This window comes from Oncorhynchus mykiss, chromosome 1 (genome assembly GCF_057628025.1).
Source record: "Oncorhynchus mykiss isolate SJ-2025 chromosome 1, ASM5762802v1, whole genome shotgun sequence".
Classification (NCBI taxonomy): domain Eukaryota; kingdom Metazoa; phylum Chordata; class Actinopteri; order Salmoniformes; family Salmonidae; genus Oncorhynchus; species Oncorhynchus mykiss.
In genome coordinates this window covers 20,055,646-20,081,788 of record NC_143022.1, presented here as the reverse complement: position 1 = coordinate 20,081,788, position 26,143 = coordinate 20,055,646, and the positions used below count along the sequence as shown (strand labels likewise).

The window sequence follows — 26,143 nt, the reverse complement described above, 5'->3', positions numbered from 1 at the left end:
TTGAGGTACTGTCGCCGGACGCTCTGGACTGGGTACTGTCGCCGGACGCTCTGGACTGGGTACTGTCGCCGGACGCTCTGGACTGGGTACTGTCGCCGGACGCTCTGGACTGGCGAGGCGCACTGTAGGCCTGGTGCGTGGTGCCGGCACTGGTGGTACCGGGCTGGGGACACGCACCTCAGGGAGAGTACGAGAAGCAGGAACAGGGCGTACTGGACCCTGGAGGCCTGGTGCATGGTGCCGGCACTGGTGGTACCAGGCTGGGGACACGCACCTCAGGGCGAGTGCGAGGAGCAGGAACAGGGCGTACTGGACCCTGGAGGCGCACTGTAGGCCTGGTGCGTGGTGCCGGAATTGGTGGTACCGGGCTGGTGACACGCACCTCAAGGCAAGTGCGGGGAGGAGGAACAGGAAGTACTGGACCCTGGAGGCGCACTGGAGGCCTGGTGCGTGGTGCCGGAACTGGTGGTAATGACCAAAGGCTCGTATTTCTGTGTGTTATTATGTTATAATTAAGTCTATGATTTGATAGATCAGTCTGTCTGAGCGGTGGTAGTTGTTCCCCTTGCTCTGCATGGGTAACGCTGCTTCGAGTGTGGCTGTTGTCGATGTATTCCTGGTTCGAGCTCGGGTAGGAGCAAGGAGAGGGACGGAAGCTATACTGTTACACTGGCAATACTAAAGTGCCTATAAGAACATCCAATAGTCAAAGGTATGAAATACAAATGGTATAGAGAGAAATAGTCCTATAAATACTATATTAGCTACAACCTAAAACCTCTTACCTTGGAATATTGAAGTCTCATGTTAAAAGGAACCTCCAACTTTCATATGTTCTCATGTTCTGAGCAAGGAACTCAAACGTTAGCTTTTTTACATGGCACATATTGCACTTTTACTTTCTTCTCCAACACTTTGTTTTTGCATTATTTAAACCAAATTGAACTTGTTTTATTATTTATTTGAGGCTAAATAGATTTTTATTGATGTATTATATTACGTTTTAATAAGTGTTCATTCAGTATTGTTGTAATTGTCATTATTACAAATACATTTTAAAAAATCGACCGATTTGGTCCTCCAATAATCGGTATGGTATCAGCGTTGAAAAACCATAATCAGTTGACCTCTACTCTCTACCCCTACAAACCCCCTGACCACACAGGAAAAACTCTTGGCACTAGTGAGCTATAACTAGAACACATACTTCTATCCTTGAAAATCTGATATTGAGTCTGACATTGTGGCTCATGTCTTCACATAAGATGGCCTCTGACTTTACTGTCAAAAACTATTTTTAAGGACTTTCTATTTAGAGGATAGATACGCACATTGTTGAGCTCTGATGTGCAGAAGGCTCAGAGCTGCTTCAGCCTTTTTAGTTACTGATATTATTACACCGTCTTAACTCGGTCACTGCAGTGCACCGAGGGCAGAGGTGTCACCTAAGAAGACTTGGGCTTAGACAATATACTGTAGGGCCGAAAAAGGCTCTCTCGATCAGTGTTTGCCACGTGTAAAGCATGGGGATGCGGTTTATGGTTGACAGTACTACCAAGTGTAAGTGTATCTGAGATTTCATTGCCATACGACCTGCTTATACGACCAGGAATGGGCAATAGGTCACGTGTGAATGAACCTGGGGCCTGTAGGGACGTCAGATCATCGTTTTTGTTTAATTTAGTCAGGGAAACCCATTTGAGACCAGGGTCTCATTTACAATGGTGCCATCAGGAAAACAATAAAACAAATTCAAAATGATACATAACATTTTTATAAACTACAAATTACAGAATCAACACTACAGTTTCAAACACTACAAAGACAATTCAAATCCAAACAGTTGAAATTCTCATTAAATTCATTCAACATTAAGTCCTAAACTGCCCTAGAGGCACCAGAGAGTCAAGATTAGTTTTGTAGGCTATTCCAAAAAGGAGGGGCACTTAAACTGAAGGCAGATTTACCTAGATCTGTATATACTTTTCTGGAACCTCAAGAGTCAACCATACCTGTGAACAGGTTGGGTGTCTCATATTATAATATTTTATTAGTTAGATCGGAAGCTTGTGTGGTAGAGCTTTGTAAACAAAAAGGGAGTAATGAAGTGATCTACGGGACTTTATGTCACGCCCTGACCATAGAGAGCCTTTTATTCTCTATGTTGGTTTGGTCAGGGTGTGACTAGGGTGGGTTATCTAGGTTATTGTATGTCTATGTTTGCCTGGTATGGTTCCCAATCAGAGGCAGCTGTTTATCGTTGTCTCTGATTGGGGATCATATTTAGGCAGCCATTTCCCCCACTGTGTTTTATGGGATCTTGTTGTGTGTAGTGGCCAGAGAGCACTCCATGACTTCACGTTTCATTTAGCTCTTTATTGTTTTTGTGAGTTTCATTTCAATGAAACATGTGGAACTCGTGAAGTTCCAATTTTTAATCAACAAGGACTTTTTGCAAGGTGACAAAATCAGATTGCTGCTCTAACTTAGCCTGTTCAGCCGTAGGGGCAATTGTACATAACAGTGTCATCTGCATACAAATACATGTTACAGGTTTTTGCAGATAGACCAATATTATTTACACTGAGTATACAAACATTAGGAACACCTGCTCTTTCCATGATAGACTGACAAGGTGAATCCGGGTGAAAGCTATGATCCCTTATTGATGTCATTTGTTAAATCCACTTCAATCAGTGAATACCGGTTAAAAATGATTTTTAAGCCTTGAGACAATTGAGACATTGATTGTGTATGTGTGCAATTCAGAGGGTGAATGGGCAAGACAAAAGATGTAAGTGCCTTTTCCATGCTGGCTCAGCACACCCAGCTCCTATTATCGGGGTCAATAGGGCCCTGATACATGTCCGGCCTGCTTCTCAACAGTCACAGCATCTCAGGGACCAGCCAAATGCGCCAGACCAAAGTGAAATGCACTCAGCAGCAGTTTATAACCCTATTATGAATTCCTCATTCCCTTCCCTCCCACTGCCACTCACAGCTGATATGTGTAGGTGAAGCATTAACCTGGTTTGGGGGCTTATCAGCATTAGGCTGTGTAAAAACCACTTGAGGAAGAAGGTGCCCTCAACCGCAGGTCTAGAATCAGATTACCCTACTCCATGATCCTAATCTTAAGGTGCAGCTACTTTTGAAGCGTATGTTGTGCCCTATAAACTAATATGTAACACTGTAAAGACATTAGGTTTCTACATCGTGCCTCATCCCGATGATGACAAAGATGATTCTGGCCCAGTGGGAGTGAGATTTTTGGAGAATGTATCCTTGATTTGCAGATCCATATATGGTTTCAGGTTGGTGGAGATGAGGTTGGGGACTGTTGAGTCTGTGAAAGTAACTCTATGTGGACTTGTGGTTATTTTTTGCATTTCTTCCATCCACAAGGAGATGGACAAGAGCTGTGACTTCATTTGCTCTCTGAAGCAGGGTGCTGCTGAAGGACTGATAACTGGGGTGACTTTAACTGTTGAGGAGGGTCAACTGAAATGGATTATTCCCGATGTCTGTGACGCCCACTGTTTGGTGCAATGCAGACCCAGTGAAGACCTGGTGAAACAGAAGACACTGTCTGTCCTGTTGAATTTTGAGTTTTTACCCAACAAAGTTCAAGTTAGGATATGTCAGTTATCCCGTGAGAGCTTTTGTCCCGAACCCATTATGGTGTTTTAGGTGCCAAGCTTATGGTCATGTTGCAACAGTGTGCAGGAGGGAGATTCCGAGATGTGAGCAGTATGCAGGAGGGCATGAGACAAAGAAATGTGTAGTATTGGTGGAAAAAGTTGTGTGTGTTTACTGTAGGGGTACCTATGGCGCTGGAGATCAGAAGTGTCCGGTGAGAGGAAGGCAGGTTGAGGTTGCCAGGATCAGAGCAGTGCAGGTATGCTGAGGCAGTGAAGAGAGTAGTAGAGGAAGGTCCAGGACGAGGGATGCTAAGAGGATCCCTGTGAGTAGGCTGAGAGCAATAGAGAGTGATAGGAATAACGTGCTTCAGTAAGGTTGGTTTCTTAGCGTTCATAGCCATGGTTATCAACTATACCGCAGACATGGAACGTAAACCACTGAAAACAGATGTTGTGGCAGCTGCAGAGAAGTACTTGGGTGTAACAGATTTTACTGCAGAAGTGTTACAAGGTATTGAACGATAGCGCCCAGTCCTCCCAGGCTGTCGACCTGGTTTAGGATCAGATAGGACAAAGTAGTGTGAAGGTGGTAAGGGTTAGTTAGTAAGGCAATTTTATTTCCTTTTTTCCCCTTCCTTTTTATGTTACAAAGAATAGGGAGGCCGTGACCAGCCTCACACTTTAGTACAGTAGGTGGTAGGTGGTGGTCCGGCAAAGCAAGTTTGAAGAAGAAGAAGCTATTCCCTTTTCTTTCTGTGCCACCAAATATTTGGATATATTGGTATAGTTAGCTAGCCAAGATCGTTTGACCTGTTTGTGCAAGCCGTTTTTGCTGTATAGTCATGCACCCATGATGCTATTTTTTTTTACCTTTATTTAACTAGGCAAGTTAGTTAAGAACAAATTCTTATTTTCAATGACGGCCTATGAACACTGCCTTGTTCAGGGGCAGAACAACAGATTTGTACCTTGTCAGCTGGGGGAATCAAACTTGCTACCTTTCGGTTACTAGCCCAATGCTCTAACCACTAGGCTACCCTGCCGCCCCATTGAATCTGCACTCTTGTTTTCTCCAGGGTACTCGGAAACAATGGTACAGCGAAGCCTTATCTTTACATGAATTATTATCTGGGAGATGTTTTTCCTAGTCGCACAGTGCTTCCAAAATAAAACTCTGGTCGCACAGCAAAATGTTTTGTCGCATATGCAACCAAATTGGTTGCACTTTAGATCCCTGTTAACAGGTAACTGTAGTAGTGAGCTGTATTAGTATAGTACAACTCATTTTGTCTTAATTCAAAGTCCCAACAGCCCAGAATTTAAGAGATGATCCTTACATGTCCTCATATAAAGCTTTATTAAGTGTTGATATATAACTGGCTTCAACCAAATAGCGTATGAAGAAGCAGCTCCAAAACCTCTTTAGACAACACTCGAATCATTACCAAAGCAGAGAGGCAGTCCTTTATAAATGATTCACTAACCAAATCCTATAAATCACTTGTGTTTGCATCCTGTCTTTCCCCTGGCAAGCGGGAATGCACATCCATGACCACAATAGCGTTTTTTCCCTCTCTCTTCTCTTCTCATGGCAACCACTTGGTACGTAGACAAAAACACATTGCGGCTGTTCAACTTGGCAGAGCTCTGTAACCCCAACAACAAAGCTACTCTATGACAATACGATTGGGAGGGCAAAGGAAATGTGAGCTCATTGTCTCCTCAGGACACTGTAACTCTGCAAAGGCCAGAGTCTGAAAGAGTCGTGGTGGGAGTGAACCTTCATTAGTAGTAGGCAAGAAACACATGGCTAAGCGTTTTAATCACCACTTCATTAAGTCAGGATTCCTATTTGACTCAGCCGTGCTTCCTTGCCCATCTAATATTTCCTCATCTCCCACCCCTTCTAATGCAACTAGCCCCAATGTTCCCATTGCTTGGAAGGCAGCAATGGTTTGTCCTTTATTTAAAGGGGGAGATCATGCTAATCCTAACTGTTATAGGCCTATTTCTATTTTGCCCTGTTTATTAAAAGTGTTGGAAAAACCTGTCAATAATCAACTGACTGGCTTTCTTGATGCCTGTAGTATTCTCTCTGGTATGCAATTTGGTTTCCGCTCAGGTTACGGATGTGTCACTGCAACCTTAAAGGTCCTCAATGATGTCACCATTGCCCTTGATTCTAAGCAATGTTGTGCTGCTATTTTGTTTGACTTGGCCAAAACTTTTGATACAGTAGACCATTCCATTCTAAGGGGTATTGGTGTCTCTGAGGGGTCTTTGGCCTGGTTTGCTAATTACCTCTCTCAAAGAGTGCAGTGTATAAAGTCAGAACATCTGCTGTCTCAGCCACTGCCTATCACCAAGGTAGTACTCCAAGGCTCAATCCTAGGCCCCACTCTCTTCTCAATTTACATCAACAACATATCTCAGGCAGTAGGAAGCTCTCTCTCCGATGTACAGTGGGGAGAACAAGTATTTGATACACTGCCGATTTTGCAGGTTTTCCTACTTACAGAGCATGTAGAGGTCTGTAATTTTTATCATAGGTACGGAATCTATACAAAAATCCAGAAAACCACATTGTATGGTTTTTAAGTAATTCATTTGCATTTTAATTTGCAAAAGTATTTGATACAGAAAAGCAGAACTTAATATTTGGTACAGAAACCTTTGTTTGCAATTACAGAGATCATATGTTTCCTGTAGTTCTTGACCAGGTTTGCACACACTGCAGCAGGGATTTTGGCCCACTCCTCCATACAGACCTTCTCCAGATCCTTCAGGTTTCGGGGCTGTTGCTGGGCAATACGGACTTTCAGCTCCCTCCAAAGATTTTCTATTGGGTTCAGGTCTGGAGACTGGCTAGGCCACTCCAGGACCTTGAGATGCTTCTTACGGTGCCACTCCTTAGTTGCCCTGGCTGTGTGTTTCGGGTCGTTGTCATGCTGGAAGACCCAGCCACGACCCATCTTCAATGCTCTTACTGAGGGAAGGAGGTTGTTGGCCAAGATCTCACGATACATGGCCCCATCCATCCTCCCCTCAATACGGTGCAGTCGTCCTGTCCCCTTTGCAGAAAAGCATCCCCAAAGAATGATGTTTCCACCTCCATGCTTCACGGTTGGGATGGTGTTCTTGGGGTTGTACTCATCCTTCTTCTTCCTCCAAACACGGCGAGTGGAGTTTAGACCAAAAAGCTATTTTTTGTCTCATCAGACCACATGACCTTCTCCCATTCCTCCTCTAGATCATCCAGATGGTCATTGGCAAACTTCAGAGGGGCCTAGACATGTGCTGGCTTGAACAGGGGGACCTTGCGTGCGCTGCAGGATTTTAATCCATGACGGCGTAGTGTGTTACTAATGGTTTTCTTTGAGACTGTGGTCCCAGCTCTCTTCAGGTCATTGACCAGGTCCTGCCGTGTAGTTCTGGGCTGATCCCTCACCTTCCTCATGATCATTGATGCCCCACAAGGTGAGATCTTGCATGGAGCCCCAGACCGAGGGTGATTGACCGTCATCTTGAACTTCTTCCAATTTCTAATAATTGCGCCAACAGTTGTTGCCTTCTCACCAAGCTGCTTGCCTATTGTCCTGTAGCCCATCCCAGCCTTGTGCAGGTCTACAATTTTATCCCTGATGAGCTGATCCACAGCTCTCTGGGCTTGGCCATTGTGGAGAGGTTGGAGTCTGTTTGATTGAGTGTGTGGACAGGTGTCTTTTATACAGGTAACGAGTTCAAACAGGTGCAGTTAATACAGGTAATGAGTGAAGAACAGGAGGGCTTCTTAAAGAAAAACTAACAGGTCTGTGAGAGCCGGAATTCTTACTGGTTGGTAGGTGATCAAATACTTATGTCATGCAATAAAATGCAAATTAATTACTTAAAAATCATTAAATGTGATTTTCTGGATTTTTGTTTTAGATTCCGTCTCTCACAGTTGAAGTGTACCTATGATAAAACATTACAGACCTCTACATGCTTTGTAAGTAGGGAAACCTGCAAAATCGGCAGTGTATCAAATTCTTGTTCTCCCCACTGTATATGCAGATGATACACTCTTATACTCAGCTGGCTCCTCCCCGGATTTTGTGTTAAACGCTCTACATCAAAGCGTTCTTAGTGTCCAACAAGCTTTCTCTGCCCTAAACACCTCCAAAACAAAGGTAATGTGGTTTGGTAAGAAGAATGCCCCTCTTCCGACAGGTGGGATTACTACCTCTTGAGGGTTTAGAGCTTGTTAAATAAAGGTTAAATAAAATAAAATGAAGAATATATATCAAGCCTGTTGACAAGGAGTTCCCCACTTTCCATGGTTTTCAAAGGTAGGACCATAGTTGAATACTTTTCAGTGTTTTTCTAACAGTTTTTAGGCCTACATGGAAGTCTCTCGTTAGGCAGTTGAAGGGCTGGTGTACATCAACACATTTAGAATCATAGGAAAATAGCAAATGTTTCTGTAATTGCCATCCAGTGTTGTTGTTTGTCTCCTCCTCCATCTCTCGCTCCGCTGTCAGACCAGCCTCAGCCAAAACCTGTCGGTTAGCATAGCAACAGGCTAGTTAGCCCTACATGAGCTACACATCTGGCAGCTATAACAGCTATGTCTGTTTTACAACGACAGCCTAGGTATTACTCTGTTAGCACAAACATAAGGGCAGCTGAGCAGACGCTACCAGGTTTGTTTGAGCTGAACCCCCACCCCCAGTGTCATGTGGTCTAAGCGTTGCTAATAGAATCAACACTAATCAGCGAGCCTCTCCTTTAGATCCTACTACATGACCGCCCGGCAGGCAGCAACATGGTTATCACAGTGACTTCATAAACCACAGGCTCCTGGCTTTATGTACAACCCCTCTTAGTGTTGCAAATTTCTGCCTGTTGAATTATGGATAACGCCCATATGCCTACATACACACCGGGAGAACAGAACAGCTGGTGAAAAAAAAATAAAAAATATCAGTATTTTCCTGCTAGCACTGACTACTTTATTGTGTGAAAATGTACTTACTACAACTGTGACATCGAGACCTTGGGACTATAATATTCTGACATTTTGTTATAAAATTCTTTAGTCACATATAATTGATCTTTCGATAGTTGGTCGTCATATGTTTGTGAAGTTAGATTTAGAAAAAGTACATTTTAAGTGAAGGAAATTGACCATGAATGTTCTGTCTGCATAAACCCATTTGAACTTGGCGCTATAAGGTTCTATCTGCAATCCAATCCCAAGCCTGAACAAATACAGATGGATCAATCAGAAAACGTCTTTGCCATCTTACTCTAAGGATGGTCTAGCCGGCAATAATGGCACATAAGCAAAAAAAAACAAGGCCGGTCAGAAATCTTAAAAGTAAATTATGCTGTCACGTCGTCCTTCAGTGATGACAGTAATTTGTCTGATGATCATAATACATTTGTTAATGTATTTGATCATGTGTTCTGACTATCTTGGTAAAATGGTGTTGTTCTATCATTTATATATTCAAATATCTAATTCAGAAGTGTTGGCTGAACCCAGATTAACATTTCAGAGCCATAAGGTTATATCTGCAATTGCACCTTCCTAAAAGAAAGTGATTTACAAGTGTCTCAGGATTTTGATACTTTCCATTTTAGGTCCATTTTAAGGTAAGGACCTAATTGGTTATGAAAGAAGATTTCACAACAAAACAGTTCTGAGTGTGAAAACTTTCATGCTCAATATCGCAGAACTATGCTTTGCAGATAGAACCTCATTGTCCCAAAGTCACGAGTAAGTAAGTCAGAGCGACTTAGTTAATTGTAAGTCACTCTGGATAAAAGTGTCTGCTAAATGACTAAAATGTAAATGTTAAGTGAATAATTGAGGAAAAATGAACTCTTAGAAAAGAAGGTGCTATCTAGAACCAAAAATGGTTCCTCGGCTGTTCCCATACTGCAGGAGAACCCTTTTGGGTTCCATGTAGAACCCTTCTGTGGAAAGGGTTCTTCTATGGGGAAACCTTGTCAGTTGTACAACTGAATGCATCTTCCACATTTAACCCAACCCCTCTGACGCAGAGAGGTGCAGCGGGCTACCATAATCAACATCCACGGCACCCGTGGGTTAACTGGCTTTCTCAGGGGAAAAACAACAGATTTTTACCTTGTCAGCTCAGGGATTCGATCCAGAAACCTTTTGGTTACTGGCCCAACGCTGTAACCACTAGGCTACCTGCCACCTTTAGCAGATGCTAATAACCAGACAGCCAAATAACCTTTTGGAGTCCTTTTTTATAAGCGTGTGGTTTCCTTTTGTCTTGCTGTTAAGTAGCAGGAGATGACAAACCGTGTTCTCTCTATCACTCCCCGACGGTTAAACTTTGAACTGGGCTCATGACACCAGCACTTCCTGCTCGGGGCTGTACAACGTTCACCTATTACAGGACTGAATGAGCTGGTGGGTACGACAAGAGACTCTGAGACCTACAGCAACAGCAGCAGAAGACATCAACAGCTATAAGATAACCTAGCTAGCGCCTCAGTGTTACTGTTTTGTTTAATGGTAGGTCATTCGACCACAGATCACAAGCTGGCTGTAAACAAAAGTCAATTTTGTCAACATTAGAAATGGTCATGAATAAAGCTGTTATGTGACTGAATAAGTCACAGAGTCTGAGAGTTAAGGGTGGTCAGTTGACAATATATCGTACATACACTATCCTCCACAAACAAGGACAAAGATAGGCCCAGTAGTTGTCAGATTTAGGGCTAGCTGTTATCTCTATATTCAGACTAATTTCAGTTTAAGAAACCAAATTTACCTCTTGAATGCCCTTCCACTGAAAACATTCAGTGGGAGAAACATTTCCCATGAAAAGAAGACATTAGAAAAAACAACAGTGATGAATTGAATTGGTGCAAAGGTGAAGTGGTCTGTTAAAATGCCGTCAGGATGACACTGAGTGGTCCGACTTCTCTCCAGAGGAGCAAAGCATTAGTGTGAGATGCATTTGTGTCTTCAATCATTAGGAGTGTGTGTGATCCTCCAATTAGTTGGGGGGGTTAATATCCCCTCCGAGACCAGGTGGAGAGCTGGGGTTGCCTACTCAGCACTTGTCACACGCAACCCTAACACACACACACCACAGAGCAACAGAGAGAGCAGCTCCAGGAGTGTAGGCTAGTGTGTGTGTGTTCTCATGTGGGTATGGTTTGTTTGTGTTTTGTCACGTGTGTTATGTGTTTATGGTGCGTTGTCTATGGAGTGTGAGTAGGCCTATTTCTCTTTTCCAGCATGGTGTTGGTGTATCATGTTTTTCCTCTCATGTGTATAGGGTAGCCTATGTGTTTAGGTTGTTTTCACACTTGTTCCCGTTCAGGAATAAACCCTTTCCCCTGCCATAAACCCTCACATAGACTACTGCAACACTGTTTCCCCTGCCATAAACCCTCTCTTTGACTACTGCAACACTGTTTCCCCTGCCATAAACCCTCTCATTGACCACTGCAACACTGTTTCCCCTGCCATAAACCCTCACATAGACTACTGCAAGACTGTTTCCCCTGCCATAAACCCTCACATAGACTACTGCAACACTGTTTCCCCTGCCATAAACCCTCTCTTTGACTACTGCAACACTGTTTCCCCTGCCATAAACCCTCTCATTGACCACTGCAACACTGTTTCCCCTGCCATAAACCCTCACATAGACTACTGCAACACTGTTTCCCCTGCCATAAACCCTCACATAGACTACTGCAACACTGTTTCCCCTGCCATAAACCCTCACATAGACTACTGCAACACTGTTTCCCCTGCCATAAACCCTCACATAGACTACTGCAACACTGTTTCCCCTGCCATAAACCCTCACATAGACTACTGCAACACTGTTTCCCCTGCCATAAACCCTCACATAGACTACTGCCACACGGTTTCCCCTGCCATAAACCCTCTCTTTGACTACTGCAACACTGTTTCCCCTGCCATAAACCCTCTCATTGACCACTGCAACACTGTTTCCCCTGCCATAAACCCTCACATAGACTACTGCAAGACTGTTTCCCCTGCCATAAACCCTCACATAGACTACTGCAACACTGTTTCCCCTGCCATAAACCCTCACATAGACTACTGCAACACTGTTTCCCCTGCCATAAACCCTCACATAGACTACTGCCACACGGTTTCCCCTGCCATAAACCCTCACATAGACTACTGCAACACTGTTTCCCCTGCCATACACCCTCTCTTTGACTACTGCAACACTGTTTCCCCTGCCATAAACCCTCTCATTGACCACTGCAACACTGTTTCCCCTGCCATAAACCCTCACATAGACTACTGCAACACTGTTTCCCCTGCCATAAACCCTCACATAGACTACTGCCACACGGTTTCCCCTGCCATAAACCCTCACATAGACTACTGCAACACTGTTTCCCCTGCCATAAACCCTCACATAGACTACTGCAACACTGTTTCCCCTGCCATAAACCCTCACATAGACTACTGCCACACGGTTTCCCCTGCCATAAACCCTCACATAGACTACTGCAACACTGTTTCCCCTGCCATAAACCCTCACATAGACTACTGCAACACTGTTTCCCCTGCCATAAACCCTCACATAGACTACTGCAACACTGTTTCCCCTGCCATAAACCCTCACATTGACTACTGCAACACTGTTTCCCCTGCCATAAACCCTCACATAGACTACTGCAACACTGTTTCCCCTGCCATAAACCCTCTCATTGACCACTGCAACACTGTTTCCCCTGCCATAAACCCTCACATAGACTACTGCAACACTGTTTCCCCTGCCATAAACCCTCACATAGACTACTGCAACACTGTTTCCCCTGCCATAAACCCTCACATAGACTACTGCAACACTGTTTCCCCTGCCATAAACCCTCTCATAGACTACTGCAACACTGTTTCCCCTGCCATAAACCCTCACATAGACTACTGCAACACTGTTTCCCCTGCCATAAACCCTCACATAGACTACTGCAACACTGTTTCCCCTGCCATAAACCCTCACATAGACTACTGCAACACTGTTTCCCCTGCCATAAACCCTCTCTTTGACTACTGCATTACTGTTTCCCCTGCCATAAACCCTCACATAGACTACTGCAAAACTGTTTCCCCTGCCATAAACCCTCACATAGACTACTGCAACACTGTTTCCCCTGCCATAAACCCTCACATTGGTGCCACAAAAGAGAGATGATGATGCGCAGGTTCGCTGAAAAAAACATGCTGTCTCTGGATAATGTTTAGCGATTGTCAAGGATGCACAGAAATGACAAAATATGTGAGTTTTTAGTTCATGATTATTTGTTTGCAATATGTGATCTATAGGCTGAAAGCTTCACAAACTGTTTATTCAATTGTGGGGTTTGAATAGTGTGAGAAGACAGCATATTTGATGAGAATCATGGGCAGTTGCCTACATTGGGTGTACAATTTAATCTGCAGTTATAATTCTGCTATTTATTCTGTTACCAATAATATTTGCATGTTAATATTATCTACTGATTACAGTTATTATGTATCATATTTTAACTAAATCCAATCTATAAGCTTCCAAAATGTAAGTAGGTATATTTAGCTATAATGTTCTGATGGAAGGGCTTGTCCTGCACTTTGTAAAAACCCAGAGTGAATTGGGTGAATGTAGGAAAAAGATATTGGTTCCTTTCTAAACATAACAATGTGAATGCAAATAGGACTCAGAACACAAAATAGGTGAAGTGAACTGGAAAAAGAGTTGAGTCCTCATTCAAAGGCAAGGGCAGTGTGAATACAAAGATAACTGAGTTATTTAGCTGTTTTTTTTACCCAAGAGTTCACTTTAAAGAGGACTGAGATCGGTTATTTTAAAGAGGAATATGTGTGAAAACACCCTAAGAGTGTGTCCTCTGTAATATGATATGCAGGCAAAAATGTCACGTAATAGGCATGTCATGTTCTAATATGATGTGTGTTGTTGCATGCGTGAGTGTGTGTGAGATGTCTCTTTCTCCTCGTCATGGTATTTCCTGCTGTGTTGGCCCGTCTGATCTGGTCGACTCTGGTTCCTCTGTACTGAGATGGATTCAGGATCACAGGCCAGATGCAGAATACCTTTCATTCATCAAATCATAAAACACAGATTATGCTTAAAACACTACATTTCTCAGGGTGCTTTGCAGTTGTTAGGCAGAGGGGTCGCGAAGTGTGAGATGACAAAATGATGGAAGGGTGGGAGCTTTGTGGTGGGATGGAGATGGTGTGGTACAATGCCTTGCAAAAGTATTCATCCCCTTGGTGTTTTTATTTTTTTTTGCATTACAACCTGTAATTTAAATGGATTTTTATTTGGATTTAATGTAATGGACATACACAAAATATTCCAAATTGGTGAAGTGAAATTAAAAAAATAACTTGTTTCAAAAAATAAAAAAATAAAAAATAACTGATAAGTGGTGCATGCATATGTATTCACCCCCTTTGCAATGAATCCCTTAAATAAGATCTGGTGCAACCAATTACCTTCAGAAGTCACATAATTAGTTAAATAAAGTCCACCTGTGTGCAATCTAAGTGTCACATGATCTCAGTATATATACACCTGTTCTGAAAGGCCTCAGAGTCTGCAACACCACTAAGCAAGGGGCACCACCAAGCAAGCGGCACCATGAAGACCAAGGAGCTCTCCAAACAGGTCAGGGACAAAGTTGTGGAGAAGTATAGAACAGGGTTGAGTTATAAAAAAATATCAGAAACTTTGAACATCCCATGGAGCACCATTAAATCCATTATTAAAATGGCACCACAGCAAACCTGCCAAGAGAAGGCTGCCCACCAAAACCACGCAAGGAGGGCATTAATCAGAGAGGCAACAAAGAGACCAAAGAAAACCCTGAAGGAGCTGCAGAGCTCCACAGCGGAGATTGGAGTATCTGTCCATAGGACCACTTTAAGCTGTACACTCCACAGAGCTGGGCTTTACGGAAGAGTGTCCAGAAAAAAGCCATTGCTTAAAGAAAAAAAATAAATTGAGCTTTTTGGCCATCAAGGACAATGCTATGTGGACTGGAAAACTGGTCAGAATTGAAGGAATGATGGATGGCGCTAAATACAGGGAGGGAAACCTTGAGGGAAACCTCTTTCAGTCTTCCAGAGATTTGAGACTGGGATGGAGGTTCACCTTCCAGCAGGACAATGACCCTAAGCATACTGCTAAAGCAACACTTGAGTGGTTTAAAGGGAAACATTTAAATGTCTTGGAATTGCCTAGTCAAAGCCCAGATGTCAATCCAATTGAGAATCTGTGGTATGATTGCTGTACACCAGCAGAACCCATCCAACTTGAAGGAGCTGGAGCAGTTTTGCATTGAAGAATGGGCAAAGATCCCAGTGCCAAGCTTATAGAGACATACCCCAAGAGACTTGCAGCTGTAATTGTCGCAAAAGGTGTCTCTACAAAGTATTGACTTTGGGGGTCCTAGGGGATGGGTTAAGGAGTAGGGGGTCTTAGGGGAGTGGTTAAGGAGTAGGGGTGAAGGGGGTGAAGGTGTAGGGGAGGGATGAAGGGGTGGGGGTCTTAGTGGAGGTTGAAGGGGGGGTTTTAGGGGCTTGGGGATACGACTGGAGGAGCTCTGGTTCCTTCTGTCCCCGTCTGGGGTGCAAGCTGTGTCCACCGCTGACAGCTGTCCCTCCCCTCCCAGCCCCACAAAGAGGGAGGAGAGAGAGAAATAGATGGAGAGGAGGGGAGAGAGAGAGAGAGGGAGGAGGGGAGAGAAAGAGGGAGGAGGTAGAGAGGGAAAGAAGGGAAGCCTTATTAAATAGACCCCTACATCAGCACCCTGACTCACTGGCTCTGTTCATGCCCTGTTATATAACACTTCACTGTGGCACTTTTTCATTCATTCACTCCCTTTCCTCCCTCGATTTTAAGCGAGGCAGAGGGGTGAAATAGAGAGATGGTGAGAAAGTGACAGTGAAAGAGCGAGCCGTGGCGTGCAGTTGGTGGAGGGATGGGAAGCGAGGAAAGGAGTGGGCTGCGGCCGCTCTGTGAGATTCTGGCAGCATGAGCCGCCATCAGCAAACAGTTGGCATGGTAACCACTTTTTTCATCATGAAAGATGACTCTCTCTGCGTCTCTCAACTCTCTCTCCCACAGACAACCTGGATAGTAAATTACTGAGGTTGGTAGCGGAATACATTGTGACTTCTGTTTTCCACATTTTCAATTTAAGCCTAGAAGACAGTGTGTGCCCTCAGACATGGAAGGAGGAAAAGGCCATTCCGCTACCCAAGAATAGCACCATTAAATGGGTTAAACAGCCAACCAATCAGCCTGTTACATGTGCTTAGCAAGCTTTTGGAAAAAATTGTGTTTGATCAAATTTGACAGAGTACAAGTTAACAACAGACTTTCAGCATGCTAATAGGGAAGGGCACTCAACATGCTCGGCACTGACACAAATGACTGATGATTGGCTGAAAGACATTGATAGTAAGAAGATTGTGGGAGCTGTTCTGTTAGACTTCAGTGCATCTTTTGATGTAATTGATCATAACCTATTGCTGAAAAAACATAGACGTTGTGGATTTGCATCCTCTGCCTTATTATGGATTGAGAGTTACATATCTAATAGAACATAGAGGGTTTTAGTTAATGGAAGCCTCATGCAAATTCAGTTGAGTGTGGTGTACCACATGGCAGGCAGCTAGGGCCATTATTGTTTTCTGACTCAACAGTATACACGTCGGCTGCAATGTCAAAATAAACGAGACATTTAACATAGAGCTCCAGTCAGTTTCAGAATGGGTAACTAAATATCTAAAAACTGAAAGCATAATTTTTGGGACATATCAATCGCTCAACACTAAACTTTGTTTATATTTATTATTGAATAATGTGGCTATTGTGCAAGTTTAGGATACCCTAAGGATACCATAACCCTAGATAGCAAGCTGTCGTGATCAAAGCATGCCTTGCGAAAGTATTCGGCCCCCTTGAACTTTGCGACCTTTTGCCACATTTCAGGCTTCAAACATAAAGATATAAAACTGTATTTTTTTGTGAAGAATCAACAACAAGTGGGACACAATCATGAAGTGGAACGACATTTATTGGATATTTCTAACTTTTTTAACAAATCAAAAACTGAAAAATTGGGCGTGCAAAATTATTCAGCCCCCTTAACCTTTCTGATCTCCCCATCCCGGATCCGGGTTCGTGAATACAGACTCAAGCTCATTACCATAACGCAACGTTAACTATTCATGAAAATCGCAAATGAAATGAAATAAATATGCTAGCTCTCAAGCTTAGCCTTTTGTTAACAACACTGTCATCTCAGATTTTCAAAATATGCTTCTCAACCATTGCAAAACAAGCATTTGTGTAACAGTATTGATGGCTAACGTAGCATTTAGCATTAACATTCAGCTGGCAACATTTACACAAAAAAACAGAAAAGCATTCAAAAAAATCATTTACCTTTGAAGAACTTCAGATGTTTTCAATGAGGAGACTCTCAGATAGCAAATGTTCAGTTTTTCCTGAAAGATTATTTGTTTAGGACAAATCGCTCCGTTTTCTGCGTCACGTTTAGCTATGAAAAAAACCCTGTATCCAGGATTGTGTAAATCTATCAGCAAGCTCATTAGCATAACACAACGTTAACTATTTATGAAAATCGCAAATGAAATGAAATAAATATGCCATCTCTCAAGCTTAGCCTTTTGTAAACAACACTGTCATCTCAGATTTTCAAAATATGCTTCTCAACCATAGGAAAACAATAATTTGTGTAAAAGTAGCTAGCTAGAGTTAGCATTTCGCGTTAGCATTTAGCGTTAGCATTAGCGTTAGCATCCAGCACGCAACATTAACAAAAACATAAAAGCCTTCAAATAAAATCATTTACCTTTGAAGAACTTCTGATGTTTTCAATGAGGATACTCTCAGTTAGATAGCAGATGCTCAGTTTTTCCAAAAAGATTCCTTGTGTATTAGAAATAGCTCCGTTTTATACATCACATTTGGCCACCAAAAAAAATCCATAAATTCAGTCCTCAAAACGCAAACTTTTTTCCAAATTAACTCCATAATATCGACTGAAAACATGGCAAACGTTGTTTAGAATCAATCATCAAGGTGTTTTTCACATATCTCTTCATTGATACATCGTTCTTGGACACATGCTTTCTCCCCTGAATCAAATGGTAAAGTGGAAGCAGCTGGCAATTGCGCACCGAATTCGACGCAGGACACCAGGCGGACACTTGGGAAATGTAGTCTCTTATGGTCAATCTTCCAATGATATGCCTACAAATACGTCACAATGCTGCTAAGACCTTGGGCGAACGACAGAAAGTGTAGGCTCATTCGTTGCGCAATCACAGCCATATAAGGAGAGAATGGAAAACAGAGCTTCAGAAATTCTGCTAATTCCTGGGTGATGCATCATCTTGGTTTCGCCTGTAGAATAAGTTCTGGGGCACTTACAGACAAAATCTTTGCAGATTCTGAAACTTCAGAGTGTTTTCTTTCCAAAACTGTCAAGAATATGCATAGTCGAGCATCTTTTCGTGACAAAATATCGCGCTTAAAACGGGAACGTTTTTTATCCAAAAATGAAATAGCGCCCCTAGAGCTCTAAGTTAAGTTAATACTTTGTAGCGCCACCTTTTGCTGCGATTACAGCTGTAAGTCGCTTGGGGTATGTCTCTATCAGTTTTGCACATCGAGAGACTGACATTTTTTCCCATTCCTCCTTGCAAAACAGCTCGAGCTCAGTGAGGTTGGATGGAGAGCATTTGTGAACAGCAGTTTTCAGTTCTTTCCACAGATTCTTGATTGGATTCAGGTCTGGACTTTGACTTGGCCATTCTAACACCTGGATAGATTGTAGATTTTGCTTTATGTTTTGGATCATTGTCTTGTTGGAAGACAAATCTCCGTCCCAGTCTCAGGTCTTTTGCAGACTCCATCAGGTTCTTCCAGAATGGTCCTGTATTTGGCTCCATCCATCTTCCCATCAATTTTAACCATCTTCCCTGTCCCTGCTGAAGAAAAGGGGATGGTGTGTTCAGCTGTGTTGCTTTTACGCCAAACATAACATTTTGCATTGTTGCCAAAAAGTTCAATTTTGGTTTCATCTGACCAGAGCACCTTCCTCCACATGTTTGGTGTATCTCCCAGGTGGCTTGTGGCAAACTTTAAACAACACTTTTTATGGATATCTTTAAGAAATGGCCTTCTTCTTGCCACTCTTCCATAAAGGCCAGATTTGTGCAATATACAACTGATTGTTGTCCTATGGACAGAGTCTCCCACCTCAGCTGTAGATCTCTGCAGTTCATCCAGAGTGATCATGGGCCTCTTGGCTGCATCTCTGATCAGTCTTCTCCTTGTATGAGCTGAAAGTTTAGAGGGACGGCCAGGTCTTGGTAGATTTGCAGTGGTCTGATACTCCTTCCATTTCAATATTATCGCTTGCACAGTGCTCCTTGGGATGTTTAAAGCTTGGGAAATCTTTTTGTATCCAAATCCGGCTTTAAACTTCTTCACAACAGTATCTCGGACCTGCCTGGTGTGTTCCTTGTTCTTCATGATGCTCTATGCGCTTTTAACGGACCTCTGAGACAATCACAGTGCAGGTGCATTTATACGGAGACTTGATCACACACAGGTGGATTGTATTTATCATCATTAGTCATTTAGGTCAACATTGGATCATTCAGAGATCCTCGCTGAACTTCTGGAGAGAGTTTGCTGCACTGAAAGTAAAGGGGCTGAATAATTATGCACGCCCAATTTTTCAGTTTTTGATATGTTAAAAAAGTCTCTCTTTTCTTTGTGGACCTGTGAGAAATGGAGCAGAAGAAAGAGCCACTGAATGCCAGTTTAGCCGTGAGGTCAGGGCAGAGGAACGAGTGCCTGAAGAGAGATCACTTGTTCGGCAGCATCAGCTGAAAGGCCAGAGGAAACCATTATTTTAGAGTCCCGTTAGGAAATTACTGAAGTGTGGGCTGATATGAAAGGACAACCAGGATTGATGGGTATTTGTTTATGGGAGAGATACTGTCCTCGCCAAATATGTCTGCCATGCAGAGCTTGACTTATGTATTACATGGGCATTACAACTCATATGTTGTCAGATCTATACATCCCTTTATTGTATGGTGGGGGGGACATGGCGCTGACAGCTGGCTTCTATAAATAAACGTTGTAGGCAGGGGGGTCAGAGGGGAAGGACATGGAGGAGGTCTGAGGCATGCAGTGGATATCCTATCTGAGGCGTGTTTGGTGTGGGCCGGCCGGTCGCAATGAGAGGTACAGCTCCTCTGTCATGAGGAAAGATAAGGAGTCAGGGTTTGGTTTCTCATCTTGCATGCCAGCCGACGGATCGTCTGTGAGCCCAGAGGCTCCTCTGGCCTTGTGGAGGGTCTGGTTTATCACTAGTTATCACAGCTACAAAGTCATAAGGCCCACATTGTCGACCAGCCAGATGAGGGAGTGTGGTGACACGTATGCCAGCTTGCAGTTTGTGGGAAACGACCAATCAGAAGAGGGAGTGTAATGACACGCATGCCCACTAGCATGCAGGGGAAGACGAGAGACATGCATTTATTTTATCAAGTGATCTGTCAATTATTTGGTTATTTATTAGCTGTAATAAAACCAAACGTTCTAAATGCAAAGTGGAAATTGGATGCCTTATTCAAACTCAGCTTCAAAGGTTATAATGATTTTTGCCCTTAGTTACTTGTCTTAAGCCAAAATAGGTTTACTCCAAAAGCTGCATTGTGTTTAGAAAATCCACGAGTAAAATGTACACAGTTTCATAGAAATGCAACAGAAATGTCTCATTCTGAAATTGGCTAAATTTCTGTCTGATTTAAGATAAAATTCAACCCTGTTACTTTATTTGGCACTTACAATAGTAATTTATTTATTTAACTTATTTAACATTTTGAGATGAGATAACATGTTAACAAGTTGAACTCTTTTTGACAGAATGTTAAAATTAACTGAAATAAAAGTGACTGCTGAAAAGGTACTCAATTGGTGGAACGTCCCGCACAATGTCCTCCCTTCCACCCTAGACTTCCTGCCAACAAGGTATCTCACTCCACACTCAGTTTGGCTCTCAGTTACCCTGCCTGCTCTTTTGGTTGGTAGGGTGTCCATGGCCTTCTCAGCTTTTCTCTTCCTTGGAGAAAAAGCCAGTGTGAGGCCTTTATCCTGTGGAACATGTGCCTTTTTCTGCAGAGATGAAGACAGGTTAGTCATGAACTCTTCATCTTGGAGATGATAAGTGAGGTCTGTGATCTCTTTAAGATAGTCTGCACATTGCCTCCACAACACCTTCCTAGAGGTCCTATTCTGTCCTCTTCCAGATGGACCTCCGTATGGACGGAAAGCTTCTTCATCCGCATCACCATGCTGCTCAGATGTGGAGTTGTGCAGTTGTTGGCTAAAAGTGGCATAATGGAGATTCACTAGGGGATTGTCCTTGTAGATGTTCTCCAGCTGATCCCAACCCCACCCTTCAACTAAACTAAAAACAGCACAGAAATGCGTACAAGGAAGCTTGGGCCTCTCCCAGTCCCTGCATGTGCAACAGGGCACTATGCAATCATTCCCGAAGTTTACAGAGTACCAGCCTGTGGGGTCAGTCTGGCTCCTCACTTTGAACAACCCCTCACCTACTTTGGTGAAGTCCTCCGCCCTGATTGTGCTGGCCTTCTCTATTTGGTTGGTGACATGCTCCGCCATCCCACGGGGTCGGTGTCGCAGTTTTGGTAGATTAATTGTATTTTCTTTAAGATGACGAGCACTTCACGTTCAGCTCTGTGTACCTTGGATCCCAGTCCGGATTCCAGTCCTTGAACACACTGATGGCCTCTCTTGCGACTGATGTCATCTCTTTCTGTGTGACAAAGGCCCCGGCAACTGCATAACAAACATTTATTCGGACACACAGAAAAACAGTGGCACAGAGTGCCAGCAGGTCTTGTAGGTTGAATCCAGAAGACATATCTGTTGGCCATATAGGTTTAGTAGTTTATTTTGCCAGGCACAGCAGAAGCTTTGTTTCTTGGTCCTCATTGACCTGGCCTTTATTGGACCGAGAAGACCATTTATCAACCAGGGCCTGTGGAAGAGGTTACCCGTTACATACACTCTTAGAAAAAAGGGTTCCAAAATGGTTCTTCGGCTGTACCCATAGGAGAACCCTTTTTTGGTTGCAGGTAGAACCCTCTGTGGAAAGGGTTGGAATCAAAAAGGGTTCTTCAAAGGGTTCTCCTATGGGACAGCTGAAGAACCCTTTTGGGTTCTAGATATCACATATTTTTCTAGATATCACATAGATATCACGTACTATTCCCTTCACAGAACAGAGCAAACTGGCTCTAACCAGAATAGAAAGAGGAGTGGGAGGCCCGAATGCACAACTGAGCAAGAGGACAAGTACATTAGAGTGTCTAGTTTGAGAAATAGATGCCTCACAAGTCCTCAACTGGCAGCTTCATTAAATAGTACCCGCAAAACACCAGTCTCAATGTCAACAGTGAAGAGGCGACTCCGGGATGCTGGCCTTCTAGGCAGATAGATGGGGGGCAATCAATTCACATTTGGTGTCCCGGGCACAGCTGTGGGCAGAGGGTGGTCTATAGCAAGCGGCAACGGTGAGAGACTTGTTTCTGGAAAGGTGAATTTTTAGAAGTAGAAGCTCGAATTGTCTTGGTACAGAACTGGATCGTAAGATAGAACTCTGCAGGCTATCTCTGCAGTAGATTGCAACACCGCCCCCTTTTTTGGTGGTTTTCCTAAGCCAGGATTCAGACACGGCTAAGACATCCGGGTTGGCAGAATGTGCTAAAGCAGTGAATAAAGCAAACTTAGGGAGTAAGCTTCTAATGTTAACATGCATGAAACCAAGGCTTTTACGGTTACAGAAGTAAAAAAATGAGAGCACCTGGGGAGTAGGAGTGGAGCTAGGCACTGCAGGTCCTGGATTAACCTCTACATCACCAGAGGAACAGAGGAGAGGTAGGATAAGGGTACGGCTAAAGGCTATAAGAACTGGCCGTCTAGCACGTTCGGAACAGAGAGTAAAGGGAGCAGGTTTCTGGGCACGATAGCATAGATTCAAGGCATAATGTACAGACAAAGGTATGGTAGGAATAGAGTACATTGTAGGTAAACCTAGGCATTGAGTAATGATGAGAGAGATATAGTCTCTAGAGACGTTTAAACCAGGTGATGTCATCGCATATGTGGGAGGTGGAACAACATGGTTGGTTAAGGCATATTGAGCAGGGCTAGAGACTCTACAGTGAAATAAGACAGTAATCACTAACCAAGACAGTAATGGACAAGGCATATTGATATTAGGGAGAGGCATGCATAGCCAAGTGATCGTATGGGTCCAGTGGGTGGTTGGGCTGGCTGGGGACACTGCGATTCAGACAGTTAGCAGGCCGGGGCTAGCAAGCTAGCATAAAGCCTTAGATGGACGTTGCGATGGGGGAAAGTCTGTTTTTGCCTCCTCGTGCCGTGATGTCGATAGACCAGTCGTGGAATTATTAGGGTTCCAAGTAGCAGAGGTGTCCAAGTCAAATTGGCAAAATGGGTATAGTGGCTCAAGAAACTGGCTGATGGATCAGCTAACAGTACAATTGCTTAATTTTATTTTTTTTAACCTTTATTTAACTAGGCAAGTCAGTTAAGAACAAATTCTTATTTTCAATGACGGCCTAGGAACAGTGGGTTAACTGCCTGTTCAGGGGCTCTAGATAGCTAGCAGGCCGCTGTTAGCAAAATGGGCCTTCAGGGGACGTTGCGCCAGAGGGGCCTGTTGGGATCCCCGTCAGATTATGTCAGTATTCCAGTCGTGAAAGATCGTCGGGGTTCCGTGCCCCGTACCGGCAGTAGAAGGGGTTCGGATATTGTAGCCGTGGAGTGGGCTTCAGGAGTAGCCCAGGAGCCCTAGCCGGGAGATGGATCTAGCATGGGCAAGCTCCAGGCTAGTTGGTGCTAGCTCCGGGAAGGAAACTTTAGCCAGGAGTAGTCAACCCGGTTTGTGGTTAGCTAGCTGTGATGATCCAGATGAAAATGTTCAGCGTTTGCGGTAGGAATCTGTGGATATGGAGAGAAAAATAGGTCCTGTATGCTCTGGTTTGAAACGCATTGTACGAACTGGCGAGAGCTTTCTAAAGGTTAGCTGATGACCGCTAGCAGTGGTTAGCTGACTGATAGCTGGTAGCTAGATAGCTAGATAGCTTCAGTTGAGGTATTCCAGTTCTGAGATAAATAGAAATAGTACTTCAGAAAAAAACAGATCCACACCACATTGGGTGAGGCAGGTTGCAGGAGAGTATTTTGAAGTTGAGGTTTAGAAAAATATTAAAGAATGCAAAGAAAAATATATAAAAATATATATACATGGGACGAGACAAGACAAAGATAAAGATGTCTGACAGCTACGCCATCTTGATCACTGCATACTTAACATTCCATTGAGTTTCGAAACAATCTGAAAGCAGAGTTTCCCCAGCTGAGTTTTGAACAATTAACAGTATCCTGTGATTTGTGTTGCAGCCGTTTGCACAATGGTGTAGTCTCCAGCCCAAAGATTCTGCCAAGATGCCAGAGAGCTCGTGGAAGCTGGTCTTCTACACCATGTCCTGGTCGTACAGCACCTACCTGCTCTTCTTCACCAACTACACCTTCTTCCACGACCCGCCCTCCGTATTCTATGGTAAGCCATACAAATTTTTAAAAGCTGCACAATTATTGTCAAGTGATACATAGACCTAAAATAGTCAGCAGTGGAACTCAGTCGGGCATTCAACTGCTGTTGAGAGTTGTAATTGAATAATGCACAAGGTGCAATTTTCAAAATTTGGTAGTAAATGGGCAGTTTTTCTCTTGTTATGTTATTCAACGACAGACCTTAGAGTGCTACACTACATGGCCAAAAGTAGGTGGACACCTGCTCGTCAATTATTTAATTCCAAAATCATGGGCATTAATATGGATTTTATCCCCCTTTGCTGCTATAACAGCCTCCACTCTTCTGGGAAAACTTCCCACTAGATGTTGGAAAATTGCTGCCGATACTTTCTTCCATTCAGCTACAAGAGCGTTAGTGAGGTCGGGCACTGATGTTGGGCAATTAGGCCTGGCTCGCAGTCTGTGTTCCAATTCATCCCAAAGGTGTTCGATGGGGTTGAGGTCAGGGCTCTGTGCAGGCCAGTCAAGTTCTTCCCCACCGATCTCGACAAACCATTTATGTATGGACCTAGATTTGTGCACAGGGGTATTGTCATGCTGAAACAGGAAAGGGCCTTCCCCAAACTGTTGCCATAAAGTTGGAAGCACAGAATCGTCTAGAATGTTATTGTATGCTGTAGCGTTAAGATTTCCCTTCACTGGAACCAAGGGGCCTAGCCCAAACCAATGCAAAACAGCCCCAGACCATTTTTCCTCCTCCACCAAACTTTACAGTTGGCACTATGCATTGGGACAGGTAGCGTTCTCCTGGCATCTACCAGACCCTGATTTTTCCTTCAGATTATCAGATGGCGAAGCATGATTCATCACTCCAGAGAACGCGCTTCCACTGCTCCAGAATCCAATGGAGGCAAGCTTTACACCACTCCAGCCAAAGCTTGGCATTGCGCATGGTGATCTTAGGCTTGTGTGCGGCTATGCCACCGTGGAAACCCATACATATTTAGCAGATGTTATTGCTGGTGTAGCGAAATACTTGTGTTCCTAGCTCCAACAGTGCAGTAGTATCTAACAATTCACAACAATACACACAAATATAATATTAAAGAATGAAATTAAGAAATGTATAAATATTAGGACCAGCAATGTCGGAGTGGCATTGACTAAAATACAGTAGAATACAGTATATACATATTATTTTTTAAATAGTTTTTAATTGAATATTTATTTAACTAGGCAAATCAGTTAAGAACAAATTCTTACTTACAATGACGGCCTAGGAACAGTGGGTTAACTGCCTTGCATAGACTTCAGGAAGTGTACAACACCTACCTCTGCAACAACTATCATAGGTCAAAATATAGAGATTGTAGAGGAATACAAATACCTGGGTGGCCTCTTGGACAATAAGCCTCAGTGGAGTAAATGTACAGACCTGATCTACAAAAAGAGCCAACAGAGACTGTACTTTCTCAAAAAGATGGGATCTTTTAATGTAGACTGTACTATACTGACTCTGTTTTACACATCTTTCATTGAGAGTATTTAAACGTTTTGTATTGTTTGTTGGTTTGGCAATGCCACTGTCAGCTAGAGAAATATGCTGAGAAGGATTATCACCACAGTAAGCAAGGTACTTGGAGTCAAACAGACAGGCCTGGATGTGATCTTTAAGGTCAGGGCCCTCCACAAGGCTCACTAAATCATTTTAGACCCAAGCCACCCCCTGTACCCAGACTTTGTACTAGTCCCTCTGGGCGCAGATATAGAGCACCA

General features: G+C 43.4%; 1 protein-coding gene across 2 annotated transcripts in view; it reads left to right on the top strand.

The window, feature by feature from the left end:
* LOC110499356 (ceramide synthase 1) overlaps positions 1–26,143 on the top strand; it is a 59,684-nt gene that overhangs the window by 8,608 nt on the left and 24,933 nt on the right. The window contains exons 1-2 of one of the 2 annotated variants that reach the window (XM_090199328.1): positions 22,515–22,681; positions 24,233–24,392. In XM_090199328.1, coding sequence (XP_090055454.1) covers positions 24,278–24,392 — 115 coding nt within the window. In that variant the 5' untranslated portion in view covers positions 22,515–22,681; positions 24,233–24,277. Of the gene's footprint in view, positions 1–22,514; positions 22,682–24,232; positions 24,393–26,143 lie in introns of those variants that run through there. The other variant, XM_021576482.3, reaches the window with a different exon arrangement.